The 23,532-nt window shown below is 53.8% G+C and overlaps 2 protein-coding genes across 3 annotated transcripts in view; both read left to right on the top strand.

Annotated features, from left to right (window-relative positions):
• The first annotated feature begins 393 nt into the window (after window positions 1-393).
• Window positions 394-4,277, top strand: LOC135972712 (interferon-induced protein with tetratricopeptide repeats 5-like). 2 transcript variants are annotated; one of them, XM_065551728.1, is made up of 3 exons: window positions 394-712; window positions 1,051-1,119; window positions 2,216-4,277. In XM_065551728.1, exon 3 carries the CDS (start codon window positions 2,370-2,372, stop codon window positions 3,573-3,575), a length of 1,206 nt encoding a protein of 401 aa, XP_065407800.1. In that variant the 5' UTR covers window positions 394-712; window positions 1,051-1,119; window positions 2,216-2,369; the 3' UTR covers window positions 3,576-4,277. The 2 variants fall into 2 exon arrangements, with proteins under 2 accessions (XP_065407800.1, XP_065407790.1); XM_065551718.1 differs by lacking the exon at window positions 1,051-1,119 and having other exon boundaries at window positions 405-712.
• A 581-nt stretch (window positions 4,278-4,858) lies between these two features.
• Window positions 4,859-23,532, top strand: part of LOC135972714 (interferon-induced protein with tetratricopeptide repeats 5-like) — a 38,108-nt gene continuing 19,434 nt past the window's right edge. The window contains exons 1-2 of the mRNA XM_065551739.1: window positions 4,859-6,965; window positions 8,890-14,777. Coding sequence (XP_065407811.1) covers window positions 6,961-6,965; window positions 8,890-10,252 — 1,368 coding nt within the window. The 5' untranslated portion in view covers window positions 4,859-6,960 and the 3' untranslated portion in view covers window positions 10,253-14,777. The remainder of the gene's footprint in view (window positions 6,966-8,889; window positions 14,778-23,532) is intronic.

The raw sequence follows: 23,532 nt of genomic DNA on the forward strand, positions 1-23,532 counted from the left end.
TGCAGGGCTATGGAGAGCTGTGTCCATCGGAGCTCCAAGCCCCCATGCGCCGGGAGAGCCCAGAGGTGGCTCCCCAGGGCCATAGCGAAGCGTATTTATAGTCACACTGGCTGGAGTGGCTCACGAGTGAGAATACCCACCTGGGCGACACGAACACCCCAAGGTGGCGGGGAAGGGCTGGCCGGAGGCTGGGACACGGCCAACCTGGTCACTGCACGGGGCTGTGGAGTTGATTGGGTGCGTAACAGGGAGCGCACTGCGGTGTGGTAATGGTGAGTGACCCGTCTGTGTGCGGGGAAACCCAGGGCAGGATTGTACGTGTGGAAATGTGTATGCGTAGAGACACAAACACACACACACAGACACACACCCTGTAACCAGTCCCATGTCACCCATGGAGCTGCAGATGGCAAGTCAGGCAGAGTGGAAGCTGAAGATGACAAGTGGAACTGAAAGTTAAGTTTCAGTTTCCTTTTCCCCAGCTCACTCTCGCTTTCATTTCCCCAGCCAGCCCCGTGAGCTCCCCAGCCCGCAGCCCAGGCTGGCTATAAAGGGGCAGGGGGGTCCGAGCAGACACAGTCCGATCTGGCCCCAGACAGAACTCGGGTCTCTCCCAGAACCGGGCACTTCTCCAGCTCGGGAAGAAACCCAGTGCAGTGACAGGAGCCGTCACCTCCCTGGCTGGGCTGGGGACTCAGCGGATCGCAATGAGGTAGGCAGGGCCGGCTTTAGGCCAATTCCACCAATTCCCCCGAATCGGGCCCTGCGCTTAAGAGGGCCCCGCACCCAGTGGCAGGGCTGCGCAGAGTGGGGGGCAAGTGGCAGAGAATCCCTTCCCTGGCTAGAGGCACCTTTTTAATTTTTACTCACCCAGCGGCGCTCCAGGTCTTTGGCAGCAGGTCCTTCACTCGCTCCGGATCTTTGGGGGTACTTTGGTGGCGGGTCCTTCAGTGCCGCCGAAGACCCGGAGTGAGTGAAGGACCCGCCGCCAAAGACTAGGAGCAAGGCCTGGTGAGTACAAGCCCCACGTGGTTTTTTTTTTTTTTTTAGTCATCCCTGTCGGGGCCCCGTCGAAACTGTTCAAATCGGGCCCCGCACTTCCTAAAGCCGGCCCTGGAGGTAGGAGCATTGGGGTCGCTGGGCGGGCGGGCGGGGGGGGGCATTTCCACCAAGGGCTCAATCCAGACACCTTCCCACCCCTCTGCGCATTTCTGGGGCTGTCAATCTCCGGCTTTTCTACCTCTGGGGCGGGGTGAATCTGGGGTCATTTGCAGCCTGTTGCTGCTCCAGGCTGGTGACTCCCAGGGCTAGAGCAGGGCACTGTTAACACCTCACCCTGCGAGCTCACCTTGCTGTCACTTCCCGGAGAACTCCCCGCTCTGGCCAGCGGTCACTCCGGCTTCACTCCGCATCAACCGAGGAGCCGGGGAGAGACCCCGCCCGCCCCCTCTCCCTGTTGTGGTTTTAAACATCCACGTGGCTGTTACCAGACTAGGCACCAGCCTTAACTCCCGCTCCCCTCCGCACACACCGGGGGAGGGGGATTAACTCCGATCCCCGGGGGGCTGGAGCCAAGGGGCAGCCGGGGGGCGGGACGGGACCCGCCCGGGAGATGCAGCGAGAAGAGGCAGCAGGAGAACGGAGCGATGGAGGAGGAGGCTGCAGGGAGGGGAAACCAGCTGCTTGCAGAGGGGGGGGGGGGTCTTGTGAACGCTCAGCCTGGACTGAGACCACGTCACCCCTCCCCCCCCCGCCCCTCAGCGCAGGGCACCGGCCCCAGACCAGAGAGCGGGCACAGCTTGGGGGGGGGGGTCGGTGTGTCTAGCAAGGGGCGGGGGGGGCGGGGTGTCTAGCAAGGCGGTGGGGGGTGTCGATGTGTCTAGCAAGGGGCGGGGGGGGGCGGGGTGTCTAGCAAGGCGGGGGGGGTGTTGATGTGTCTAGCAAGCGGGGGGGTCGGGGTGTCTAGCAAGGCGGGGGGCAGGGGTTGTTCTATTATTCAGTGCGGTGCTTGTTCCCAGAAAGAGGACACTGCCGGGTGGGGAGGGGGAGGGAACGGGGGGTACAGTTGGGGGGTGCTGGAGGGGGTACCTGCAGTGGGGTACACAGTGGAGGTGGGGGGCAGTGTCGCTCCCTGTCATAGTGGTGGGGATGATTGCAGCGTGTAATGGAAATTCATTCAGCCCAGATGGAGTCTCATTTCCCCCTCTCTTTGCAGCCCCCTGCGTCTGAAGGAGAAGCTGCAGGCCCTCCAGTGCCACTTCACCTGGAACTTTGAAATCAGAGACAAGGTAGATGCAACTCACATCCTCCAAACTCTGGCTCTCAGGATTGCCCACACTCACTACCAGAATCAGCCCGTGCTCCTTGCCATGCAGGCTTATCTCTGCCACCTGCAAGGGCAATATGAAGACGCTCTGCAAAGCCTTAGAGAAGCCGAGGAGATTCTGCAAAGAGATCACCCAGATAACTTCCCCCGGCAGGTCCTGGTCATTTACGGAAACTACGCCTGGCTCTATTATCACTTGGCCCACTATGATTTGGTTGAGCTTTACCTGGACAAGGTTAGAAAGATCTGCAGCTCCCTGAAGAGCCGCTCTCCATATGTAGCTCAGATCCCTGAGATACATGCACAGAAAGGCTGGTCTCTCCTGGCAGCAGGCTTACGCAATGGCAGAGAAGCCACAAAGTGTTTCCAAATGGCATTGAGAGAAGACGAAGCAAATGGGGAGTTTCTTGCTGGGTTGGCAATCGCGGTCTTTGCATCATGGACTCACACACACAAGCCTGTATTTTGGGAAGCAGCCAAAAAGAAGTTGGGCGCCATTATCCGTGAACAGCAGCAAAACTATGAAGCTAAGGTGTATTTAGCCAAGATCCTTAAGAGGGACGATAGAGAGCAAGCAGAAGCCCTCTTAGAAGATGTTCTCCAGAATAGCCTGGACCCTGATGTCCTGAGAAATGCAGCCAAGTTCTTTCAACCAGAATTCATAGAAAAATCAATCTCTATTCTAGAGCGAGCAATATCTCTGAACCCCAATTATCATCTCCTTCACTATGACCTTGGGTATTGCTACAAGAAACAACTGGAGGAGGCCAAGTCAGGCAGAGGAGAAATATTGGCAGCAGCTATTGAGGCCTTCAAAAAGGCTTTGCAAAAAGATCCAGCCTCTGTATTTTCAAAGCTGGCTTTAGCTGAAATGTATGGAGAAAATACACCTCACTACCAAGAAGAGATTTATCTCAATCTCATGAGTGAAATGCCCAGCCTCAGCAAGAAGTGTCAGCAGGCCGTCTACCGTCACTGGGGGGATTTCCTCTTCTACAAGCAGAAGTCACTGCGGGAGGCAGCTGAGATGTACAAAGCAGGTTTCGCCATTCCAGACGACTATCCGGAGAGGCTACAACTGAAAACCAGGTTGGAGGAGGTGGCAGGAGAATTCCAGCAGAGCTCCCAAACCGCTGAGGCTGAGGACATACATGACTTCATTCAACAGACTGAAACTCCATGGTACATGGGGAGATCCACTGCTGGCAGCAACAGAGCAGGAGACTGGAGATGTAGAGAAAATGTGTGATCCTTTCCCTTCCCTGGACACACTGTCTGAAGTGAGTCACTTTCCCCACCTGTGTAACAATGGCATTCGTGTTGCAAATGCTTCTGGGCCCCCGGAATAGTTCACACCATGGCACATGCTGCTGCTGCTTCTTATAATTATCATTAGCTACCTGTATTGTGATAGCGCCTAGAAGCCCAGACATGGACCAGGACCCCATTGCGTCTGGCCCCAAAGAGTCTTCAGTCTGCGACCAGAGACAACAGGAGGGAACCAGCAGACAGACGGGGGAGCACAGGCAGACGATACTGGTCAGCAAAATGGACAGTGGTCTCAGCCCACCAGCTACCCAGCCACTGTCCAGTGTTTTGTAAGCATCACCGCAGAGGAGAGTTTAGCTTCTGATCCTGAGCAGCTGTTTCTACCCAGAGGGGACGGTGCGACCATCCTTGTCTCTAAGCAAACCTACCTCCCTGCTCTGCTGCCTTCTAACATCCACACAGCAAATAGGTGTGGAGTTTCTTCGAACAGCCTTGAGTTCTTGTATCTGCATAGCTGAGGGCCTGTCGTGTGTCTATATCATGAGTCCCATCTTTGCTTTCTGCACCTCTCCCTGACCATGACTCCCATTTACATGGCACCTTCACCCCCAGCTTGTCAGGGATCTGCTATGTTTTTATTTCATTTATAATAAAAGTAACTGAGAAAACAGAAATAAATCAATTCCACCATCTTGGAACGTTCCTTTCCCTGCCCTTCGGTTGCATCGGGGTGAGCAGCACACGGGCACGTCCAGCTCACAGTAAAGCACCGGGACAGTCACTGATAGAGCAGGAGCCAAGGCTGGAGTTTCGGAAGTTGACTTGGAGGAAATGAGTATCCAGATTGACCCAATAGCTCAGCACCCAACAGCTCCCGTCGTTCTCAGCTGGGGTCCGAGCCCCCTGCACTGTTCTCAGGGGATGGGGTGCGGTGGAATGCTCCATTGTTCTCAGGGCGGGTGCAAGGATGTTTCGCTCCCTAGGCCCTCCGCCGTAAGGCGCTCACCCTTGCAGCAGCTCCCCACCCCCCCTCTACCATGAGGCGCCCCTCCCCCTCCCCCCCCGCGGCAGCTCCCCCGGCCCGGGGAGCCGTGTGGCAGCTCCCCGCCCCAGCTCACCTCTGCTCCGCCTCCTCCCTGAGCACGCTGTCGCCGCTCCACTTCTCCCGTCTCCCTGGCGCCGCAAGCCTGGGAGGGAGAGAAGCAGAGCAGGGCGGTGTGCTCAGGGGAGGAGGCGGAGCAGAGGTGAGCCGGGGCGGGGAGTTCCCCTGCGTGCTGCCCCCCTTACTTGCTGCAGGCGGCCCTTCCCACACCCCGACGCCCCAGCTCCCTCTGCTTAAATGCCGACGATGACCGGGGGCGCCGAAGATCCGGCCTCCGCGGTCACTGCCGAAGGACCCGAAATGCCGCCCCCTAAATGCTAGCGCCCTAGGCGACCGCCTAGGTCACCTAATGGATTGTACCGGCCCTGATTGTTCCCAATGGGGGTGGGGTGAGGACGATTCTCCATTGTTCTCAGTGGACACTGCTAGCACTATTGAAAAGCGGCCATAGAAGCTTAGGCAGCTAACGGGGTATCTTTGAGGTCTGCTGGGCACTCAAGGCATTACCATAAAGGACCCTAAGCTCCCAGGTGGGTGAGGTGGACAAAGGGATGGGGCAGAGGCGTGGGTAAAGGCTCCTTACCTGGCATGTTCAAAAGCCCTCCCGGGGTCCTGTGTGCTCCAACCCCTCAGGCACAGGGACCCCATCAGGTGCAGGGGAACAGGCTCGCCCCAGCGCTGCCGACTGGCCAGGCGCGTCCAAACACCATGGACTCCTTTGCGCTGTGATGAAGGGATCAGCAGACAGCCAGGGCAGGCTGGGTGCGAGTGAGGGGGGTGGGAACTGGCAGGTTTCCCCTGTCGGGGGGTGCTGGAGGGGACGGGGCGCAGATCCACAGGGAGCTTGGGGAAGGGCAAAACACAGGAAGGTTCTTATCTGGTTGGGGGCTGCTTCACACGCAGAGCAGGTGCCCTGCCTCCAGCCCCGATCCTTTTCCACAGCAAACCTGGGCAGTCAACAGGTACCTGCCCTGGGGCTGTCCAGGGTTGGGGGCCCCTCCCAGCAGCTGTTTGTGGCTGGATGTATCACCACTGGGAGCCGGGTAGAGACCCACCCCCCGGCTGCTCCGGCTCCAGCACGCCACTCCCCCACCCCCAGGCAGCTCCAGCACGTCACTCCCCCACCCCCACCCCGGGGCTGCTCCGGCTCCAGCACGCCACTCCCCCACCCCCGGGCAGCTCCAGCACGCCACAACCAGTGCAAAGGGCAGAGATGAGGCTGCACAGGGAACCCGACTATTATTTCCTCACTTCAGAGGGTTTCATTTTTATGTGGGGGAGGCATTTTGAAAAGCACCGAAGTGACTGAGGAGCATGGATCACGCTGGCAGCCAATGGGGCCTGGGCGTCTAAATCAGGGGGGCACTTTTGAAAATCGCCCCCTGCACAGATAAAGCTGGGGAGGGTTCGGGGAGGAGGAGGAGACCTGGGGGAGCAGGTACAAAGTGCTCACATTTTGCTAATCGCCCTGCCGCAGTCATTTCCCTCTGCTCCTCACTGCTAAGTGCCCCGTGCCGGGGGCGGGGACAGGCTGCCAACTGTGCCGCACAGTCCCTGTGTGTAGCACGAGCCGGGCTGCCCACTGCCCTGTGCAGGTACCTTGAAGTGAATGAGGGAGAGCTCCTCTGTGCTATGGGCCCCATCCTCTGCACACAACCGCAGCCCCTGTGCTCAGGGCAGCGCAGGCTGTTCCCACCCGGGCGACACGAACACCCCAAGGTGGCGGGGAAGGGCTGGCCGGAGGCCGGGACACGGCCAACCTGGTCACTGCACGGGGCTGTGGAGTTGATTGGGAGCGTAACAGGGAGCGCACTGTGGTGTGGTAATGGTGAGTGACCCGTCTGTGTGCGGGGAAACCCAGGGCAGGATTGTACATGGGCGAACGTGTGTGCGTAGAGACACAAACACACACACACGCACACACACCCTGTAACCAGTCCCATGTCACCCATGGAGCTGCAGATGGCAAGTCAGGCAGAGTGGAAGCTGAAGATGACAAGTGGAACTGAAAGTTAAGTTTCAGTTTCCTTTTCCCCAGCTCACTCTCGCTTTCAGTTCCCCAGCCAGCCCCGTGAGCTCCCCAGCCCGCAGCCCAGGCTGGCTATAAAGGGGCAGGAGGGTCCGAGCAGACACAGTCCGATCTGGCCCCAGACAGAACTCGGGTCTCTCCCAGAACCGGGCACTTCTCCAGCTCGGGAAGAAACCCAGTGCAGTGACAGGAGCCGTCACCTCCCTGGCTGGGCTGGGGACTCAGCGGATCGCAATGAGGTAGGCAGGGCCGGCTTTAGGCCAATTCCACCAATTCCCCCGAATCGGGCCCCGCGCTTAAGAGGGCCCCGCGCCCAGTGGCAGGGCTGCGCAGAGTGGGGGGCAAGTGGCAGAGAATCCCTTCCCTGGCTAGAGGCACCTTTTTAATTTTTACTCACCCAGCGGCGCTCCAGGTCTTTGGCAGCAGGTCCTTCACTCGCTCCGGATCTTTGGGGGCACTTTGGCGGCGGGTCCTTCAGTGCCGCCGAAGACCCGGAGTGAGTGAAGGACCCGCCGCCAAAGACTAGGAGCAAGGCCTGGTGAGTACAAGCCCCACGTGGTTTTTTTACGTGGTTTTTTTTTTTTTTTTTTAGTCATCCCTGTCGGGGCCCCTTCGAAACTGTTCAAATCGGGCCCCGCACTTCCCAAAGCCGGCCCTGGAGGTAGGAGCATTGGGGTCGCTGGGCGGGGGGGGGGGGGGGCATTTCCAGCAAGGGCTCAATCCAGACACCTTCCCACCCCTCTGCGCATTTCTGGGGCTGTCAATCTCCGGCTTTTAAAACTCTGGGGCGGGGTGAATCCGGGGTCATTTGCAGCCTGTTGCTGCTCCAGGCTGGTGACTCCCAGGGCTAGAGCAGGGCACTGGTTACACCTCACCCTGCGAGCTCACCTTGCTGTCACTTCCCGGAGAACTCCCCGCTCTGGCCAGCGGTCACTCCGGCTTCACTCCGCATCAACCGAGGAGCCGGGGAGAGACCCCGCCCGTCCCCTCTCCCTGTTGTGGTTTTAAACATCCACGTGGCTGTTACCAGACTAGGCAGCGGCCTTAACTCCTGCTCCGCTCCGCACACACCGGGGGACGGGGATTAACTCCGATCCCCGGGGGGCTGGAGCCAAGGGCCAGCCGGGGGGCGGGACGGGACCCGCCCGGGAGATGCAGCGAGCAGAGGCAGCAGGAGAACGGAGCGATGGAGGAGGAGGCTGCAGGGAGGGGAAACCAGCTGCTTGCAGGGGGGGGGGGGTGTCTTGTGAACGCTCAGCCTGGACTGAGACCACGTCACCCCCCCCCCTCGCCCCTCAGCGCAGGGCACCGGCCCCAGACCAGAGAGCGGGCACAGCTTGGGGGGGGGGGTCGGTGTGTCTAGCAAGGGGCGGGGGGGGTCGGAGTGTCTAGAAAGGCGGTGGGGGGTGTCGATGTGTCTAGCAAGGGGCGGGGGGGCGGGGTGTCTAGCAAGGCGGGGGGGGTGTCGATGTGTCTAGCAAGCGGGGGGGCGGGGTGTCTAGCAAGGCGGGGGGGGGTGTTGAGGTGTCTAGCAAGGGGCGGGGGGGTCGGGGGGTCTAGCAAGGCAGGGGGGTGTTGATGTGTCTAGCAAGGGGCGGGGGGTCGGGGTGTCTAGCAAGGCGGTGGGGGGTGTCGATGTGTCTAGCAAGGCGGGGGGGGTGTCGATGTGTCTAGCAAGGGGCGGGGGGTCGGGGTGTCTAGCCAGGTGGCGGGGGTGTCGATGTGTCTAGCAAGCGGGCGGGTCGGGGGGTCTAGCATGGGGCGGGGGGGCGGGGTGTCTAGCAAGGCGGGGGGCGGGGTGTCTAGCAAGGGGCGGGGGTTGATGTGTCTAGCAAGGGGCGGGGGGGTCAGGGTGTCTAGCAAGGCGGGGGGGGTGTTGATGTGTCTAGCAAGCGGGGGGGTCGGGGTGTCTAGCAAGGCGGGGGGCAGGGGTTGTTCTATTATTCAGTGCGGTGCTTGTTCCCAGAAAGAGGACACTGCCGGGTGGGGAGGGGGAGGGAACGGGGGGTACAGTTGGGGGGTGTTGGAGGGGGTACCTGCAGTGGGGTACACAGTGGAGGTGGGGGGCAGTGTCGCTCCCTGTCATAGTGGTGGGGATGATTGCAGCGGGCAGTGGAAATTCATTCAGCCCAGATGGAGTCTCATTTCCCCCTCTCTTTGCAGCCCCCTGCGTCTGAAGGAGACGCTGCAGGCCCTCCAGTGCCACTTCACCTGGAACTTTGAAATCAGAGACAAGGTAGATGCAACTCACATCCTCCAAACTCTGGCTCTCAGGATTGCCCACACTCACTACCAGAACCAGCCCGTGCTCCTTGCCATGCAGGCTTATCTCTGCCACCTGCAAGGGCAATATGAAGACGCTCTGCAAAGCCTTAGAGAAGCCGAGGAGATTCTGCAAAGAGATCACCCAGATAACTTCCCCCGGCAGGTCCTGGTCATTTACGGAAACTACGCCTGGCTCTATTATCACTTGGCCCACTATGATTTGGTTGAGCTTTACCTGGACAAGGTTAGAAAGATCTGCAGCTCCCTGAAGAGCCGCTCTCCATATGTAGCTCAGATCCCTGAGATACATGCACAGAAAGGCTGGTCTCTCCTGGCAGCAGGCTTACGCAATGGCAGAGAAGCCACAAAGTGTTTCCAAATGGCATTGAGAGAAGACGAAGCAAATGGGGAGTTTCTTGCTGGGTTGGCAATCGCGGTCTTTGCATCATGGACTCACACACACAAGCCTGTATTTTGGGAAGCAGCCAAAAAGAAGTTGGGCGCCATTATCCGTGAACAGCAGCAAAACTATGAAGTTAAGGTGTATTTAGCCAAGATCCTTAAGAGGGACGATAGAGAGCAAGCAGAAGCCCTCTTAGAAGATGTTCTCCAGAATAGCCTGGACCCTGATGTCCTGAGAAATGCAGCCAAGTTCTTTCAACCAGAATTCATAGAAAAATCAATCTCTATTCTAGAGCGAGCAATATCTCTGAACCCCAATTATCATCTCCTTCACTATGACCTTGGGTATTGCTACAAGAAACAACTGGAGGAGGCCAAATCAGGCAGTAGAGAAGAAATATTGGCAGCAGCTATTGAGGCCTTCAAAAAGGCTTTGCAGAAAGATCCAGCCTCTGTATTTTCAAAGCTGGCTTTAGCTGAAATGTATGGAGAAAATACACCTCACTACCAAGAAGAGATTTATCTCAATCTCATGAGTGAAATGCCCAGCCTCAGCAAGAAGTGTCAGCAGGCCGTCTACCTTCACTGGGGGGATTTCCTCTTCTACAAGCAGAAGTCACTGCGGGAGGCAGCTGAGATGTACAAAGCAGGTTTCGCCATTCCAGACGACTATCCGGAGAGGCTACAACTGAAAACCAGGTTGGAAGAGGTGGCAGGAGAATTCCAGCAGAGCTCCCAAACCGCTGAGGCCGAGGACATACATGACTTCATTCAACAGACTGAAACTCCACAGTACAAGGGGAGATCCACTGCTGGCAGCAACAGAGCAGGAGACTGGAGATGTAGAGAAAATGTGTGATCCTTTCCCTTCCCTGGACACACTGTCTGAAGTGAGTCACTTTCCCCACCTGTGTAACAAAGGCATTCGTGTTCCAAATGATTCTGGGCCCCTGGAATAGTTCACACCACGGCACATGCTGCTGCTGCTTCTTATAACTATCATTAGCTACCTGTATTGTGATAGCGCCTAGAAGCCCAGACATGGACCAGGACCCCATTGCGTCTGGCCCCAAAGAGTCTTCAGTCTGCGACCAGAGACAACAGGAGGGAACCAGCAGACAGACGGGGGAGCACAGGCAGACGATACTGGTCAGCAAAATGGACAGTGGTCTCAGCCCACCAGCTACCCAGCCACTGTCCAGTGTTTTGTAAGCATCACCGCAGAGGAGAGTTTAGCTTCTGATCCTGAGCAGCTGTTTCTACCCAGAGGGGACGGTGCGACCATCCTTGTCTCTAAGCAAACCTACCTGCCAGCTCTGCTGCCTTCTAACATCCACGCAGCAAATAGGTGTGGAGTTTCTTCGAACAGCCTTGAGTTCTTGTATCTGCATAGCTGAGGGCCTGTCGTGTGTCTATATCATGAGTCCCATCTTTGCTTTCTGCACCTCACCCTGACCATGACTCCCATTTACATGGCACCAGTTTCCCCAGCTGGGAGGGATTAATAATACTGGGACTTTTCAGCTTGGAACAGGGATGACTAAGGGTGGATATGATTGATGTCTATAAAATCATGACTGGTGTGGAGAAAGTAAATAAGGAAGTGTTATTTGTTTCTTCTCATAACACAAAAACTAGGGGTCACCAAATGAAATTAATAGGCAGCAGGTTTAAAACAAACAAAAGGAAGTATTTCTACACACAATGAACAGTCAATCTGTGGAACTCCTTGCCAGAGGATGTTGTGAAGACCAAGACTATAACAGGGTTCAAAAAAGAACTAGATAAGTTCCTGGAGGATAGGACTATCAATGGCTATTAGCCAGGATGGGCAGGGATGGTGTCCCTAGCCTCTGTTTGCCAGAAGCTGGGAATGGGCGACAGTGGATGGATCACTTGATGATTCCCTGTTCTGTTCATTCCCTCTGAAGCACCTGGCATTGGCCGCTGTCAGAAGACAGGAGACTGGTCTACATGGACCATTGGTCTGACCCAGTCTGGTCGTTCTCATGTACTTAGGAGCCAAGGCTGAAGTTTCGGAAGTGTCCGAACAGGGTCAGTGAGAAGTAAATGAGAATCAGGGCTTGTGACGCTTTTTCAGTCTGTTGCTAAGGGCTGGTGGACACACAAACACGGAGCTGCTTTCGCTCCATTGGTACAGCTCCTCTGGGTGGCTGCTGCTGCCTGGCCAGTTGTCCCAGCCCTGGTTGAGGTCACCTGTGCTGGACGCTTACCAGGCTGTTGGGATCGGCTCCCAGAACTGGATCGGTGTCTTTCTGATATCCCTCGGCAGAAGGGCCGACTTCCTGAGTTCCAGGGGGGGTGTGCTCCACCCCTGACCCCACCCCCACTCCAGACCTTCCCCAAGCCCCCACTCCTGCCCCACCTCTTCCTGCCCCTCCCCCTGTGATGCTGTGCAGTCGATATGGTTTTATAAAAATTTAATAATAAGTGAATACGATGTAACTGAAATATGCTTCATGCAAAAGGTCTCTTGTAAGGTATCATTACAAAGCTTATAATCTACTGAGTGTGATCATCCTATTCGTATAAATGTACCACTCTTATATCTAAAACTAGAAATATAAAATATAACTCTGAGGGCCTATTGTAATTATGCAAAGTGTGGGCCATTAATGGTGGTTTGGAATCGTGATACTCCCATTAACCAGGGCCATTGTCTGCAGATGCCTGTGTTTACCTGTTAGTCTTCCTGTATATGTGTGCTGGCAAGTGGGCAATGAAGTCTTGCAGTGACATGTGATCATGTCACCTGAACTGGAATCCATCTTTAAGCTGGTGCTTTTCCAGTGAGGGGGGGTGGAAACCCAGAAGGACAAAGGGTTCCCGCCTTATGCAAAAGATATATAAAGGGGTGGAACAGAACAAGGAGAGAGAGGAGCCATCATGAAGAATCCCCTAGCTACCACCTGAGCTAGAACAAGAGCTGTACCGGGGAAATAATTGTGCCCAGGCCTGGAAAGTGTCCAGTCTGAGGGGGGAAAAAAACCACTTACTGAAGCATCTCTGAGGGTGAGATTATCTGTATTCAGTTTGATTAGACATAGATTTGCGCATTTTATTTTATTTTGCTTGGTGACTTACTTTGTTCTGTCTGTTACTACTTGGAACCACTTAAATCTGATTTTTTTTTTAAGAAAAAATCAGTTTCACACATACAGAATGGGAAGAGACTGTCTAGGAAGGAGTACGGCAGAAAGGGATCTAGGGGTTATAGTGGACCACAAGCTAAATATGAGTCAACAGTGTGATGCTGTTGCAAACAAAGCAAACATGATTCTGGGATGTATTAACAGGTGTGTTGTGAGCAAGACACGAGAAGTCATTCTTCCGCTCTACTCTGCTCTGGTTAGGCCTCAGCTGGAGTATTGTGTCCAGTTCTGGGCAACGCATTTTAAAAAAGATGTGGAGAAATTGGAAAGGGTCCAGAGAAGAGCAACAAGAATGATTAAAGGTCTTGAGAACATGACCTATGAAGGAAGGCTGAAAGAATTGGGTTTGTTTAGTTTGGAAAAGAGAAGACTGAGAGGGGACATGATAGCAGTTTTCAGGTATTTAAAAGGGTGTCATAAGGAGGAGGGAGAAAACTTGTTCACCTTAGCCTCTAAGGATAGAACCAGAAGCAATGGGTTTAAACTGCAGCAAGGGAGGTCTAGGTTGGACATTAGGAAAAAGTTCCTAACTGTCAGGTTGGTTAAACACTGGAATAAATTGCCTAGGGAGGTTGTGGAATCTCCATCTCCGGAGATATTTAAGAGTAGGTTAGATAAATGTCTATCAGGGATGGTCTAGACAGTATTTGGTCCTGCCATGCGGACAGGGGACTGGACTCGATGACCTCTTGAGGTCCCTTCCAGTCCTAGAATCTATGAATCTATGAAAATCCTACTGTCTGTATTTAATAAAATCACTTTTTACTTATTAAGTAACTCAGAGTATTTGTTAATATCTGGGTGGGCAAACAGCTGTGCATATCTCTCTATCAGTGTTATAGAGGGAGAACAATTTATGAGTTCACCCTGCATAAGCTTTATACAGGGTAAAATGGATTTATTTGGGTTTAGACCCCATTGGGAGTTGGGCATCTGAGTGCTAAAGACAAGCACACTTCTGTGAGCTGTTTTCAGGTAAACTTGCAACTTTGGGGCACGTAATTCAGACCCTGGGTCTTTGTTGGAGCAGACGGGAGTGTCTGGCTCAGCAAGACGAGGTGCTGGAGTCCTGAGCTGGCAGGGAAAATAGCAGCAGGGGTAGTCTTGGCACATCAGTTGGCAGCTCCCAGGGGGGGTTTTGTGATCCAACCCATCACACCCCCAACCTCTTCCTGCCTCCACTCCTCCCCCACACCCCAGCACCTCCTGCACCCTGCTGAACAGCTGACCGTGGGAGGTGCTGATTGGTGGCACCTGCTAGTGGGTGGGAGGGCAGGGGGGAGGGAGAGGATCTGATCCGCAGGGCTGCCAGTAGGTGCTAAGCACCGACAATTTTTTTTCCCCATGGGTCCTCCAGCCCCAGAGCACCCACGCAGTCAGTGCCTATATCACTGGATTCTGGACAGGCCTTAGCACTACTTGCTTCTTCGGCCTCTAGGCTCACTCCCTGGTCCTAGACTCTGGTCAGGCACCCCTTCTCGAAAGTGGGGCCCCATGGCTCATGGGCCCATGTGACAGGCTGCACGCGGCCTTTCTGGGCCCCTACTGGAGGTCCTGTGGTCCTACCACATCCTGCCCCAGGAAAAGAGCAGCAAAAGTGGGTCCTCCAGGGCTGCCTAGAGAAGCCCCATGGAAGCAGCCAATCAGAGCCCAGCAGGCTCAGATAAAAGGAGCTGTGGGCGGTAGCAGGGCAGTTTCTGGCTGGGGCCACAGGGGCAGGGACATGGGCACTCACACTCCTCTCCTCTCCAGGCAAAGGAACTCTGGGGACAACTTGAGTTTGGTTCTAGCTGCATTTGCTGAAGCTGAGAAACAGAGAAACCCTGAGCTATGAGGGGGCAGGGAAAGTAGCAGCAAGGAATTGCAGTGAGTGGTGCACGGCTGCTGTGCACGGAGTCCCTGGGTTGGGCTATGGGGTGGGCCTAGGTGCCCCCCACCAGCAAAGTGGGATCCTCAAGAAGGGGACACATTTCATTTGGAAGCCCAAGCGAAAGGCTGAAATTAAAGGGCTCAGAGCCAGGGCTGAAGACGCTGGTGAGGGCAGATAGTCTTGCTGGACTTTGTTACCCGGAAAGGGTTTCGTTTTGATTGCATGACGTGGCTGGAGGGCTGAGCCACTGAAGACCCACCAAGCGAGGCCGACAGCTCACGGGGAGTGCCAGCAGGAAAAAGGCTGCCGTACCGCTCGCAGCAGCAGGTGGTGCTCAAGAGGTGAGTGCCCCCTGTTAAGCCCCCCAAGACTCCCCCACAGCATAAGCACCCCCCCAAGCTCCACCCATGTGGGCACTCTGATTTATAATTTGACCCTTCAGGGACATATGATAGTTGAAGCAACTAACACCCAGACTTTGCAGAGGAATTTTTAAAACCAAAACCCTTTACTCAGACATCACAAAAGAGATTCAGATTGAGGCAAGATGATACAGTAGAACATCAAAGATATGAACACCAGAGTTAGGGGCTGACCCGTCAACTGGACACCAGGTGAAACCAGAAGTAACCAATCAGACAGCAGCAGAGACAAAAAAAACAAAAGCAAATGCTGTACTGTGCCTGTATTGCATCTTAAAGGTCGGCCCATCTGGGCTGTCTGGCCCCACACATGGGGCAGGCACTTACCGCTAAACGATGAAGATGCTGGGGCTAACAGAACCAGCTGGGATCCGCACCTCTTTCACCCCTCATCCCCACCCCCTGCTGGGAGGGGGACGCACTGTACACACACACACACACACGCAAACTCAGTCCAACCCCCCCTACACACACACACCAAACTCAGTCCAACCCCCCCTCCACACACACACGCACCAAACTCAGTCCAACCCCCCCCCTCCACACACACACGCACCAAACTCAGTCCAACCCCCCCCCTCCACACACACACGCAAACTCAGTCCAACCCCCCCTACACACACACACACACGCAAACTCAGTCCAACCCCCCCTACACACACACACACACGCAAACTCAGTCCAACCCCCCCTACACACACACACACACGCAAACTCAGTCCAACCCCCCCTACACACACACACACACGCAAACTCAGTCCAACCCCCTCACCCCCCACACACGCAAACTCAGTCCAACCCCCCCTCCACACCCACCTACCCACACACACTGCAAGCTCAGACCAACCCACCCACACTGCAAACTCAGTCCAACCCCCCCTCCACACACACACACACACACACACACACTGCAGACTCAGTCCAACCCAAGGAAAGCAGCTCCCTGCAGGAAGTGTTGCCGGAGCTGGGGCGGGAGCTCAGTTGCTGCTGAAGCCTGGCCTGGAATATCAACTGCTGGATCTGGTGCCTGAACTGTGCTTTGTTCACAGTTATGAACGTTTCAGAGTCACAGACAACCTCCATTCCCACGGGGCCCGCAACGCTGAGGTTCTGCTGTAAAACACTGGTATGCCATTCCCTGCCCCCGTTTCCTGACCACCCCAGTGCTTTCTTTGGGATTAGGGTCCGTGTTCTTTCAGGGCTCGAGGTTCCCTCTCCTGGACCTCCATCCTCCACCTGAGGCTTCTCCTCCCCTCCCACTCCTGCCCCAAGCTCTCTTCACCTTTGGCTGGTGGGGCAGTCAAAAGGTTCCCTCTTGCTCGGGAAGCACGCCCCCTGCATCTCGGTCCCTGAATTCTTCAGCCTCTGTGGTTTTTAGAGGCCTGTATAAACACCTCTTTGTTCCTCGGCCAGGGATTTTCCCACTGGCCTCTCTGTAGGCCACTTGGAAAGGTCTGCTTTTACTTACCCGTTGTTCTGTGAGGGCGAGGCCTATTTACTTGTCCAGGGTCCTTTATGACCATTCAGAGGCAGACACCCAGGTCCTGCTCCCCCCTCTCCTTAGCGCAAGGGTGTGCCACGTGAATACAGAAAACTCATCACGCCAGACAGAATTCATATCCCCCATGTCCTCACACCAGCAGAGACGTGTGTAATCCACTACCACAGATCCAATCAACTCCCCCTGCCGGCCCCATGAGCCAGAAGGCTCTGAGGGGAATCCACACCTCTGGCTCCCTGGGTATTTCAGCTTCCGTAGGTCTCAGCAGGCGCCAGTTGAATGTCTTCCCTTGGCTGCGCTGGGACTTTTCGTGGGCACTGACTCCGGTCCATTCAGTTTGGGACATGGCCCCTCTAGTCCACCTACCGGGCGGCTTGCTGCCCCCAGGATCCCCTCTCGGGTCCGCACGGCACCTTGCTGTGGCCCCAGACTCCTTCAGCGGGGCAGCTGCAAGCCCCACAATGGGGTTCGCTCAGTCAGTTACCTCCTGTGCTGGGGATTCCTCCTCACTCTCCCTTGGCTGGGAAAGCAGCGCTCACTTCCTGGTAGCTGCTCTTGCTGGCAGGCCAGTGCTCCACCCCTTTGGGCAGGGAGACAGCTCACTCCTGCCTCTTCACTAGTCAGCCCTGAACCCAGCCCGGCTCCCTGCTTTTATCCCCTCTCCAGGCCTGGCATTGGCTGCAGGGATAGCAGGGCGGGGCTAGCTGGGCCCAAAGGCTTACTTTAACCCCTGCTGTGCTGGCTGCCAGTTTCTCTGCCTCATCACAACACCCTCTCCCAGAATCCCACCAAAGATGTGAGCCTCCTCAGTTAGTTTAATCCTCACAGGGGGAACGTGGTAGGTGTGCCGCATAGAAAACATACAGACACGTTGCACAGAGTCTAACACTTTATTCTCTCTTTGTTTAATCACACGAGAAATACAGACCCATACCAGCATAATAAACCCTGCCTGCATTTCCCTTCACTCCCGCTTCCTCTGCTGTGAGGGAATGGCTCACTTTACACCTTACCTTTACTTCACCTTACTCGGTGTCGAGGGGAAGGTTATACAGAAATACAGGAGTTACAGCCAGCATGGGGGAGTCAGCCGCTGACTGATGCAAGATCTAGAGGTGGGTCTGCTGTGAGGGCTGGGACCAGTCCCTGTACCACTTTGGAGACAGGTTTCACTTACTAGGGGAACCTCCATTAAGATAATGTCTGATTCTCTTTGGGGCGCTTTATGGACCTAGCGGAAGAGCTGGGAGGGAAGCATTCGTTCCCGCTAGGGCTACAGAGCGGATGGAACTTACATGTAGCTACTGGCTAAGGCGTTAACCTGGGATCCTGTTGTCTCACTTAATGAGTGACTGGGGCAGCGCTTTTCAAAGGGAGGGTTTGTACTTTTTTTTTTTTTTACCTGACTTTGCAGGGCTTATGGAGAGAAGATAGTGCCCTCTAGTGACAGCCTGAGAGAACTCCGGGGAATGGATATTTTCTGTGTTGATCCCAATCCCTCTACCACTTTGGATACTTGCTACACGTTTCTCTGTCCCAGTATCACCACCAGTGCCACTCGTTATGGGGACAAATAGTTATGAAAACCAAAGGACCAAGCCCCAGACTCAGGTCAATATACAAATCAGATCTTACCCACAAATCACGCTGTTGCCAATCCTTTAGAATCTAAAATTTAAAGGTTTATTTATAAAAGGAAAAAGATAGAGATGAGAGCTAGAATTGGTTAAATGAATCAGTTCCATACAGTAATGGCAAAGTTCTTGGTTCAGGCTTGTAGCAGTGATCGAATAAACTGTAGGTTCAAATCAAGTCTCTGGAACATCCCCCGCTGGGACAGGTCATCAGTCCTTAGAGCTTCTGTTTGTAGCAAAGTCCCTCCAGAGGTAAGAAGCAGGATTGAAGACCAGATGGAGATCAGGCAACAGCCTTTTATAGTCTTTTCCAGATGTAAGAACATCTCTTTGTTCTTACTGTGGAAAATTACAGCAAAATGGAGTCTGGAGTCACATGGGCAAGTCCCTGCATACTTTGCTGAGTCACAAGGCATATCTGCCTTCTCTCAATGGGTCAATTGTATAGCTGATGGTCCTTAATGGGCCATCAAGCAGGCTAGGCAGAGCTGACACCAACTTGTCTGGGATGTCACCCAGAAGCACAGCAGAAGTTTGAAATACAGACAGTATAGAGCCAATATTCATAACTTCAACTACAAAAATGATACACACATATAGACAGCATAATCATAACCAGCAAACCATAACCTTGTCTTAGACACCCCATTTGACCCCCTTTATAAAAGATTTGGTGCCACTACTGGACCTTGGTTGCAACAATGATCTATACAGTCCCAGTTCATGTCAATAATATCACATCTTGTCTTCCCATAGTGGCCGATGCCAGATGCAAACTTTGGCTGGCTGACACGGCTCTAGCGGTATCTCAGTCTTTTCAAACACCTCATTCTGCCCAAGCTAGAAAGAATCCAGGTGACACAAGCTGCATGTTTTGGTCGCCGTATAGAGAGTGTGAAATCATCCCTGAGAGAAGATCAGAGGGGAGTGGGTTTGTAGGGGTGTGCTGACGTGTAGATGGTATGTTGGAACCTTGCATTTAAATGTACACAAACAGCACCAAAGGGCGGGGGGAGTCTCTATAAGAACTTAATAACTTTTGGTTTTAAAAATTATTCATCAGTATTCCCAAAATGGTTCACCATATTTGTGTGTGTCGCGGGCTGGTACACTCTGTTCCCCTTGGGGAATGAGAGGTGTTGTCAGTGGCTACCGGTGTGGTGCTCTGCTCTTGTTCGATGCTGATAAGTCAGCTGCATGCGTGTTCCCTCTGTGTGCTGCCCCGGCTCTGCGCAGATCGCTGACACCGCAAACCCCGAGAGAACCTCCAAAGACCACAGACTCTAGTAAGGTACGAAGGAACTGAGCCAGGTTTATTGTCAAACAAAGCACAGTAATAGTTTCCCATAGACTCCACAAGACATACTACTAATTTGTGCCCCCTGGCAATGGACTGGCTCAGTCAGCGGAGGGACTTTCCGCTGCCCCCTAGGCTGGCCAAAGATGCGCACTCCGGGACCTACTTTTATACAGTTACAGGACAGATTACTCATCCCTACTGACGTATTGAGATACAGCCTCTTGGCTCATTAGGGTGCTGTCTTCCCCTTTGATCGTGTTGTTTCAGACAAACAGATCTATCCATCATGCTGTCCTGTCTTTAAGATCCGTCTGCCTGTTACTTGTTATGTCTATGGAGTGTCCTTGTATCGGGCTGTCCAGGTGCCATCTTGGCACAAGTTCCTCTTATTAGCACTTATGTGTGAATGCACCTGCTTCTAACAACCCTCTTCTCTCCAACTTCTGTGAGCGGGGCCTGCCTCTGGCTCACAGCCCAGCTTTTGCTTAGCAATGCCTGGAAGTACTTTGGTTCGGGCTTCAGGCCTCAGACTGGGCCTCTGACACAAGAGTTTGTTTCAGGGCCTCATCTTACTACAAGAGGAGGGCATTATAACCCCACAGCTGAATCCAACTGAGTACCATAAGCCTCAGGGCAATGTGGCCTAGTGGCCAGAGTGAACAAGGTGGCCTTCCCTTTCAGGGCGGCATGGCCTAACGGCCAGAGTCAATAAGGCCACCCTCCTCGTCAGGGCTGTGTGGCCCCATGGCCAGCATGGCTGGGGAAGTAGGTCATTGCCTCAGGGTGGGTGGCAGCTGGGTTAGGGGGACCTGGGCCCTCCCTACACCACCGGGTTCCAACCCAGGCCCCCGGCGGAGAAGGGTTTCCCTGCCACCTGCTCAGTGGGGATCCTGCCGAAACACGCTGAGCCAAGCCCCGGTTCTATGACCCGTTTCCCTGGATTACTTCTTACCCATTCCTCTGGGGTTAGCCATCTCGGAGGTCCCACAGCCTCTTCTTCCTCTGTGGTGCCTGGGAGTCATTGGTCGTCACAGTCTGGCTGGCCTCCGCAGGAACCAGCAGCGTGCCGTCATTCCCTTCAGCGGGCCGCCCAGACTGAGCTGAATTGCTCCTTTTTATATCCGGGTTCCAGCAGATCCAGGGGGAGCTTTGCCTCCTTGCCCCACAGAGCATGATTAACCCCTGCCGAGCCAGTGCAGGGCTGGTACACCCTGTCACAGTGTGTATTAAATGTTTCTTTACTAAGGAATTGTCCGATTCTTTGTCTTTGAAGTGGACTGGGACCTGTTAACAGCTACGTTCCCGGTTTTACATACCCTAGCCCTGAGGTTTAACTCTGTAATGCTTTGGGAAAAGACGGAACCGCGCCCCGTGTTGAGCTGAGGACCAGGAAATAGGGGGTGTAATGGAGTTATACGTACTACGTCTGCACCTCTTCCCCATCACACGCGTTTACACTGGTATAGCATGTTCTCCTGTGCGAAGGGGTATAAGCTATACTTACGCTGGCCTTATACTGCGTCAACACTAGAGGTTGTACCATGTGACTGAGGGCTTTGTGGGGTGTTATAAGTTAGGGGAGGTTTTTTTCCTTAGAATCATAGACTATCAAGGTTGGAAGGGACCTTAGGAGGTCATCTAGTCCAACCCCCTGCTCAAAGCAGCACCTAATCCCAACTAAATCATCCCAGCCAGGGCTTTGTCAAGCCGGGCCTTAAAAACCTCTAAGGAAGGAGATTCCACCACCTCCCTAGGTAACCCATTCCAGTGCTTCACCACCCTCCTAGTGAAATAGTGTTTCCTAATATCCAACCTAGACCTCCCTCACTGCAACTTGAGACCATTACTCCTTGTTCTGTCATCTGCCACCACTGAGAACAGCCGAGCTCCATCCTCTTTGGAACCCCCCTTCAGGTAGTTGAAGGCTGCTATCAAATCCCCCCCCATTCTTCTCTTCTGCAGACTAAACAATCCCAGTTCTCTCAGCCTCTCCTCACAAGTCATGTGCTCCAGCCCCCTAATAATTTTTGTTGCCCTCTGCTGGACTCTTTCCAATTTTTCCACATCCTTCTTGTAGTGTGGGGCCCCAAACTGGACACAGTACTCCAGATGAGGCCTCACCATTGTCAAATAGAGGGGAATGATCACATCCCTCAATCTGCCGGCAATGCACCTACTTATACAGTCCAAAATGCCGTTAGCCTTCTTGGCAACAAGGGCCCACACTGACTCATATCCAGCTTCTCGTCCACTGTAACCCCTAGGTCCTTTTCTGCAGAACTGCCGTTAGCCAGTCAGTCCCCAGCCTGTAGCAGTGCATGGGATTCTTCCATCCTAAGTGCAGGACTCTGCACTTGTCCTTGTTGAACCTCATCAGATTTCTTTTGGCCCAATCCTCTAATTTGTCTTCCTTACCTTTATGACATCTCCGTGGTTTTTAAAACACGTACGTTGCATGTGGTGTGAGCAAGTGAATGTGATAGGAATGGAGTAGAGACAATATCCGTCTGGGGGAGGGGGGTTTCCCTCCCTTCTGCTTTATGTGTGTTCATGCAGCAGCATTTCCCTGTTCTGGTCCCAGTTTCACTTTCGCCAGGAAATAAACAGGTTCCAGCTTCTCCGGGTGCTGACACCTGGAAACTAGTTGGGGTTGCCATGACAACCATTAGCCAAGACAAGCAGGACCTAATTGCCCTGGCTGGATCCTGAAAAACCCGCTGAGGCTGGGTGAGAAAAGCGGAGTGTGGGCCAATCAGGACGGAGGCAGGTACAGAACAGCTTTCCTGAGTTGGCAGGAGGGGAGTGGCTCTGAATGAGCAGGTGTGTGGGAAGCCGCCTGGTGCTATTCAGAGTGGCAAGTTGAGTGCAGTACGATGGAACTGCTAGGCAGGGAACTGACCTGCCCTAAGCTCCAGGCAGTCTGAATCTGGGTGCTGGGATGGTTAAACCTCATGCAATGAGTGTACACCTGGGACAAATATATATATTGAAAACCAGGGCTGTGAAACCTGCATTTCTCGTGGGCTTTGTTCATGCAAGGGGCACGTCCTTTCCCCATTTGAAGAAGGACAAATTAAAATTTGGATTTAGCCTTCACAAAAGCCCCTGTGAGGGTTTCATTACAGCTAGACCCTCCGCTTGAGAGGTCCCTGTGACATAAAAATGTCACTCTTGATGGTAAGAAGCCACTACCCTACCCAACGTAGCTAAATTAGCACCAAAACTGTGACTAGAACAGGCCTGAGCCTGGGTGTCTGAGCTCGACTGGGCAGTAGTAACAGCGGCGTGAACTCCCAGTTCTGCGTTTCAAATGGTCAAGGCTAGCTGGGGAAAAAAATTAACTCCCTTCTGGAGAGTGAAAGCTGGCACCATACAGCAAATATTACAGCCCCTTGCTGGGAACTTAGGGGTTGGCTCATCTAAACAGACCCACGGGCCATGCAGTTGGATATTCCCCAGTCTCTGATGGGGATCTAGGCCAGATGTTTTAGGAAACTGAGCTCCCTTGTGCACCCAGCCGAGCAACTGTGATCCCTCATTCAATGGGGAATCGGATAGGATTTTAATGAACCCAACCAGGAGCTACTTTTCCACTTATTCCCCACTTTGTAAAGCAGCGGGGGCATATTACATCTCTGACGATGCTGTTTGTAACTCTAGATTTGTTAAAATCTGCACTGAGATGGAGGTCAGGTTGAGAGTACATATAAGTAGCCTAAAGGTAGAAAAGAACCATTACAGGGATGTTGGAATTAGCCCAAAAGCAAGCATTACAAACCCAGGAAATTCAGAATGAAGGTTTCACTTGAAAGAAATCCAAATACTTTAAAATCTACAAATGCAGGGGAAAAAGCTTAATTTTTTCCATGCAATAATGCTACAGCTGTGATTAAGGTATTTTAGTGTGTGTCACCGCTCCTAGATGAAACTGATTTGTAAAAGAACATGCATCCGAAGAAGTGGGCTGCAGTCCACGAAAGCTTATGCTCTAATAAATTTGTTAGTCTCTAAGGTGCCACAAGTACTCCTGTTCTTTTTGCGGATAAGTTTGAGTAGTCATTCATTTAGACACCAGCTCCATCTCTCCTCAAGGCGTGAGCGGGAAGACTTGGGCTTGTTCTGACCTTTGTGTTGGTAACTGCTTGGCGGGGGTGAGACTGACATTACGCTCATTCTCGAATATTCACGACCGCTCCAAAGCCTTGATGTCAAATAGGTTTTGTTTGGGGTTTTTCTTTT

The sequence above is a fragment of the Chrysemys picta genome, chromosome 1, assembly GCF_011386835.1.
Source record: "Chrysemys picta bellii isolate R12L10 chromosome 1, ASM1138683v2, whole genome shotgun sequence".
Taxonomy (NCBI): Eukaryota; Metazoa; Chordata; order Testudines; family Emydidae; genus Chrysemys; species Chrysemys picta.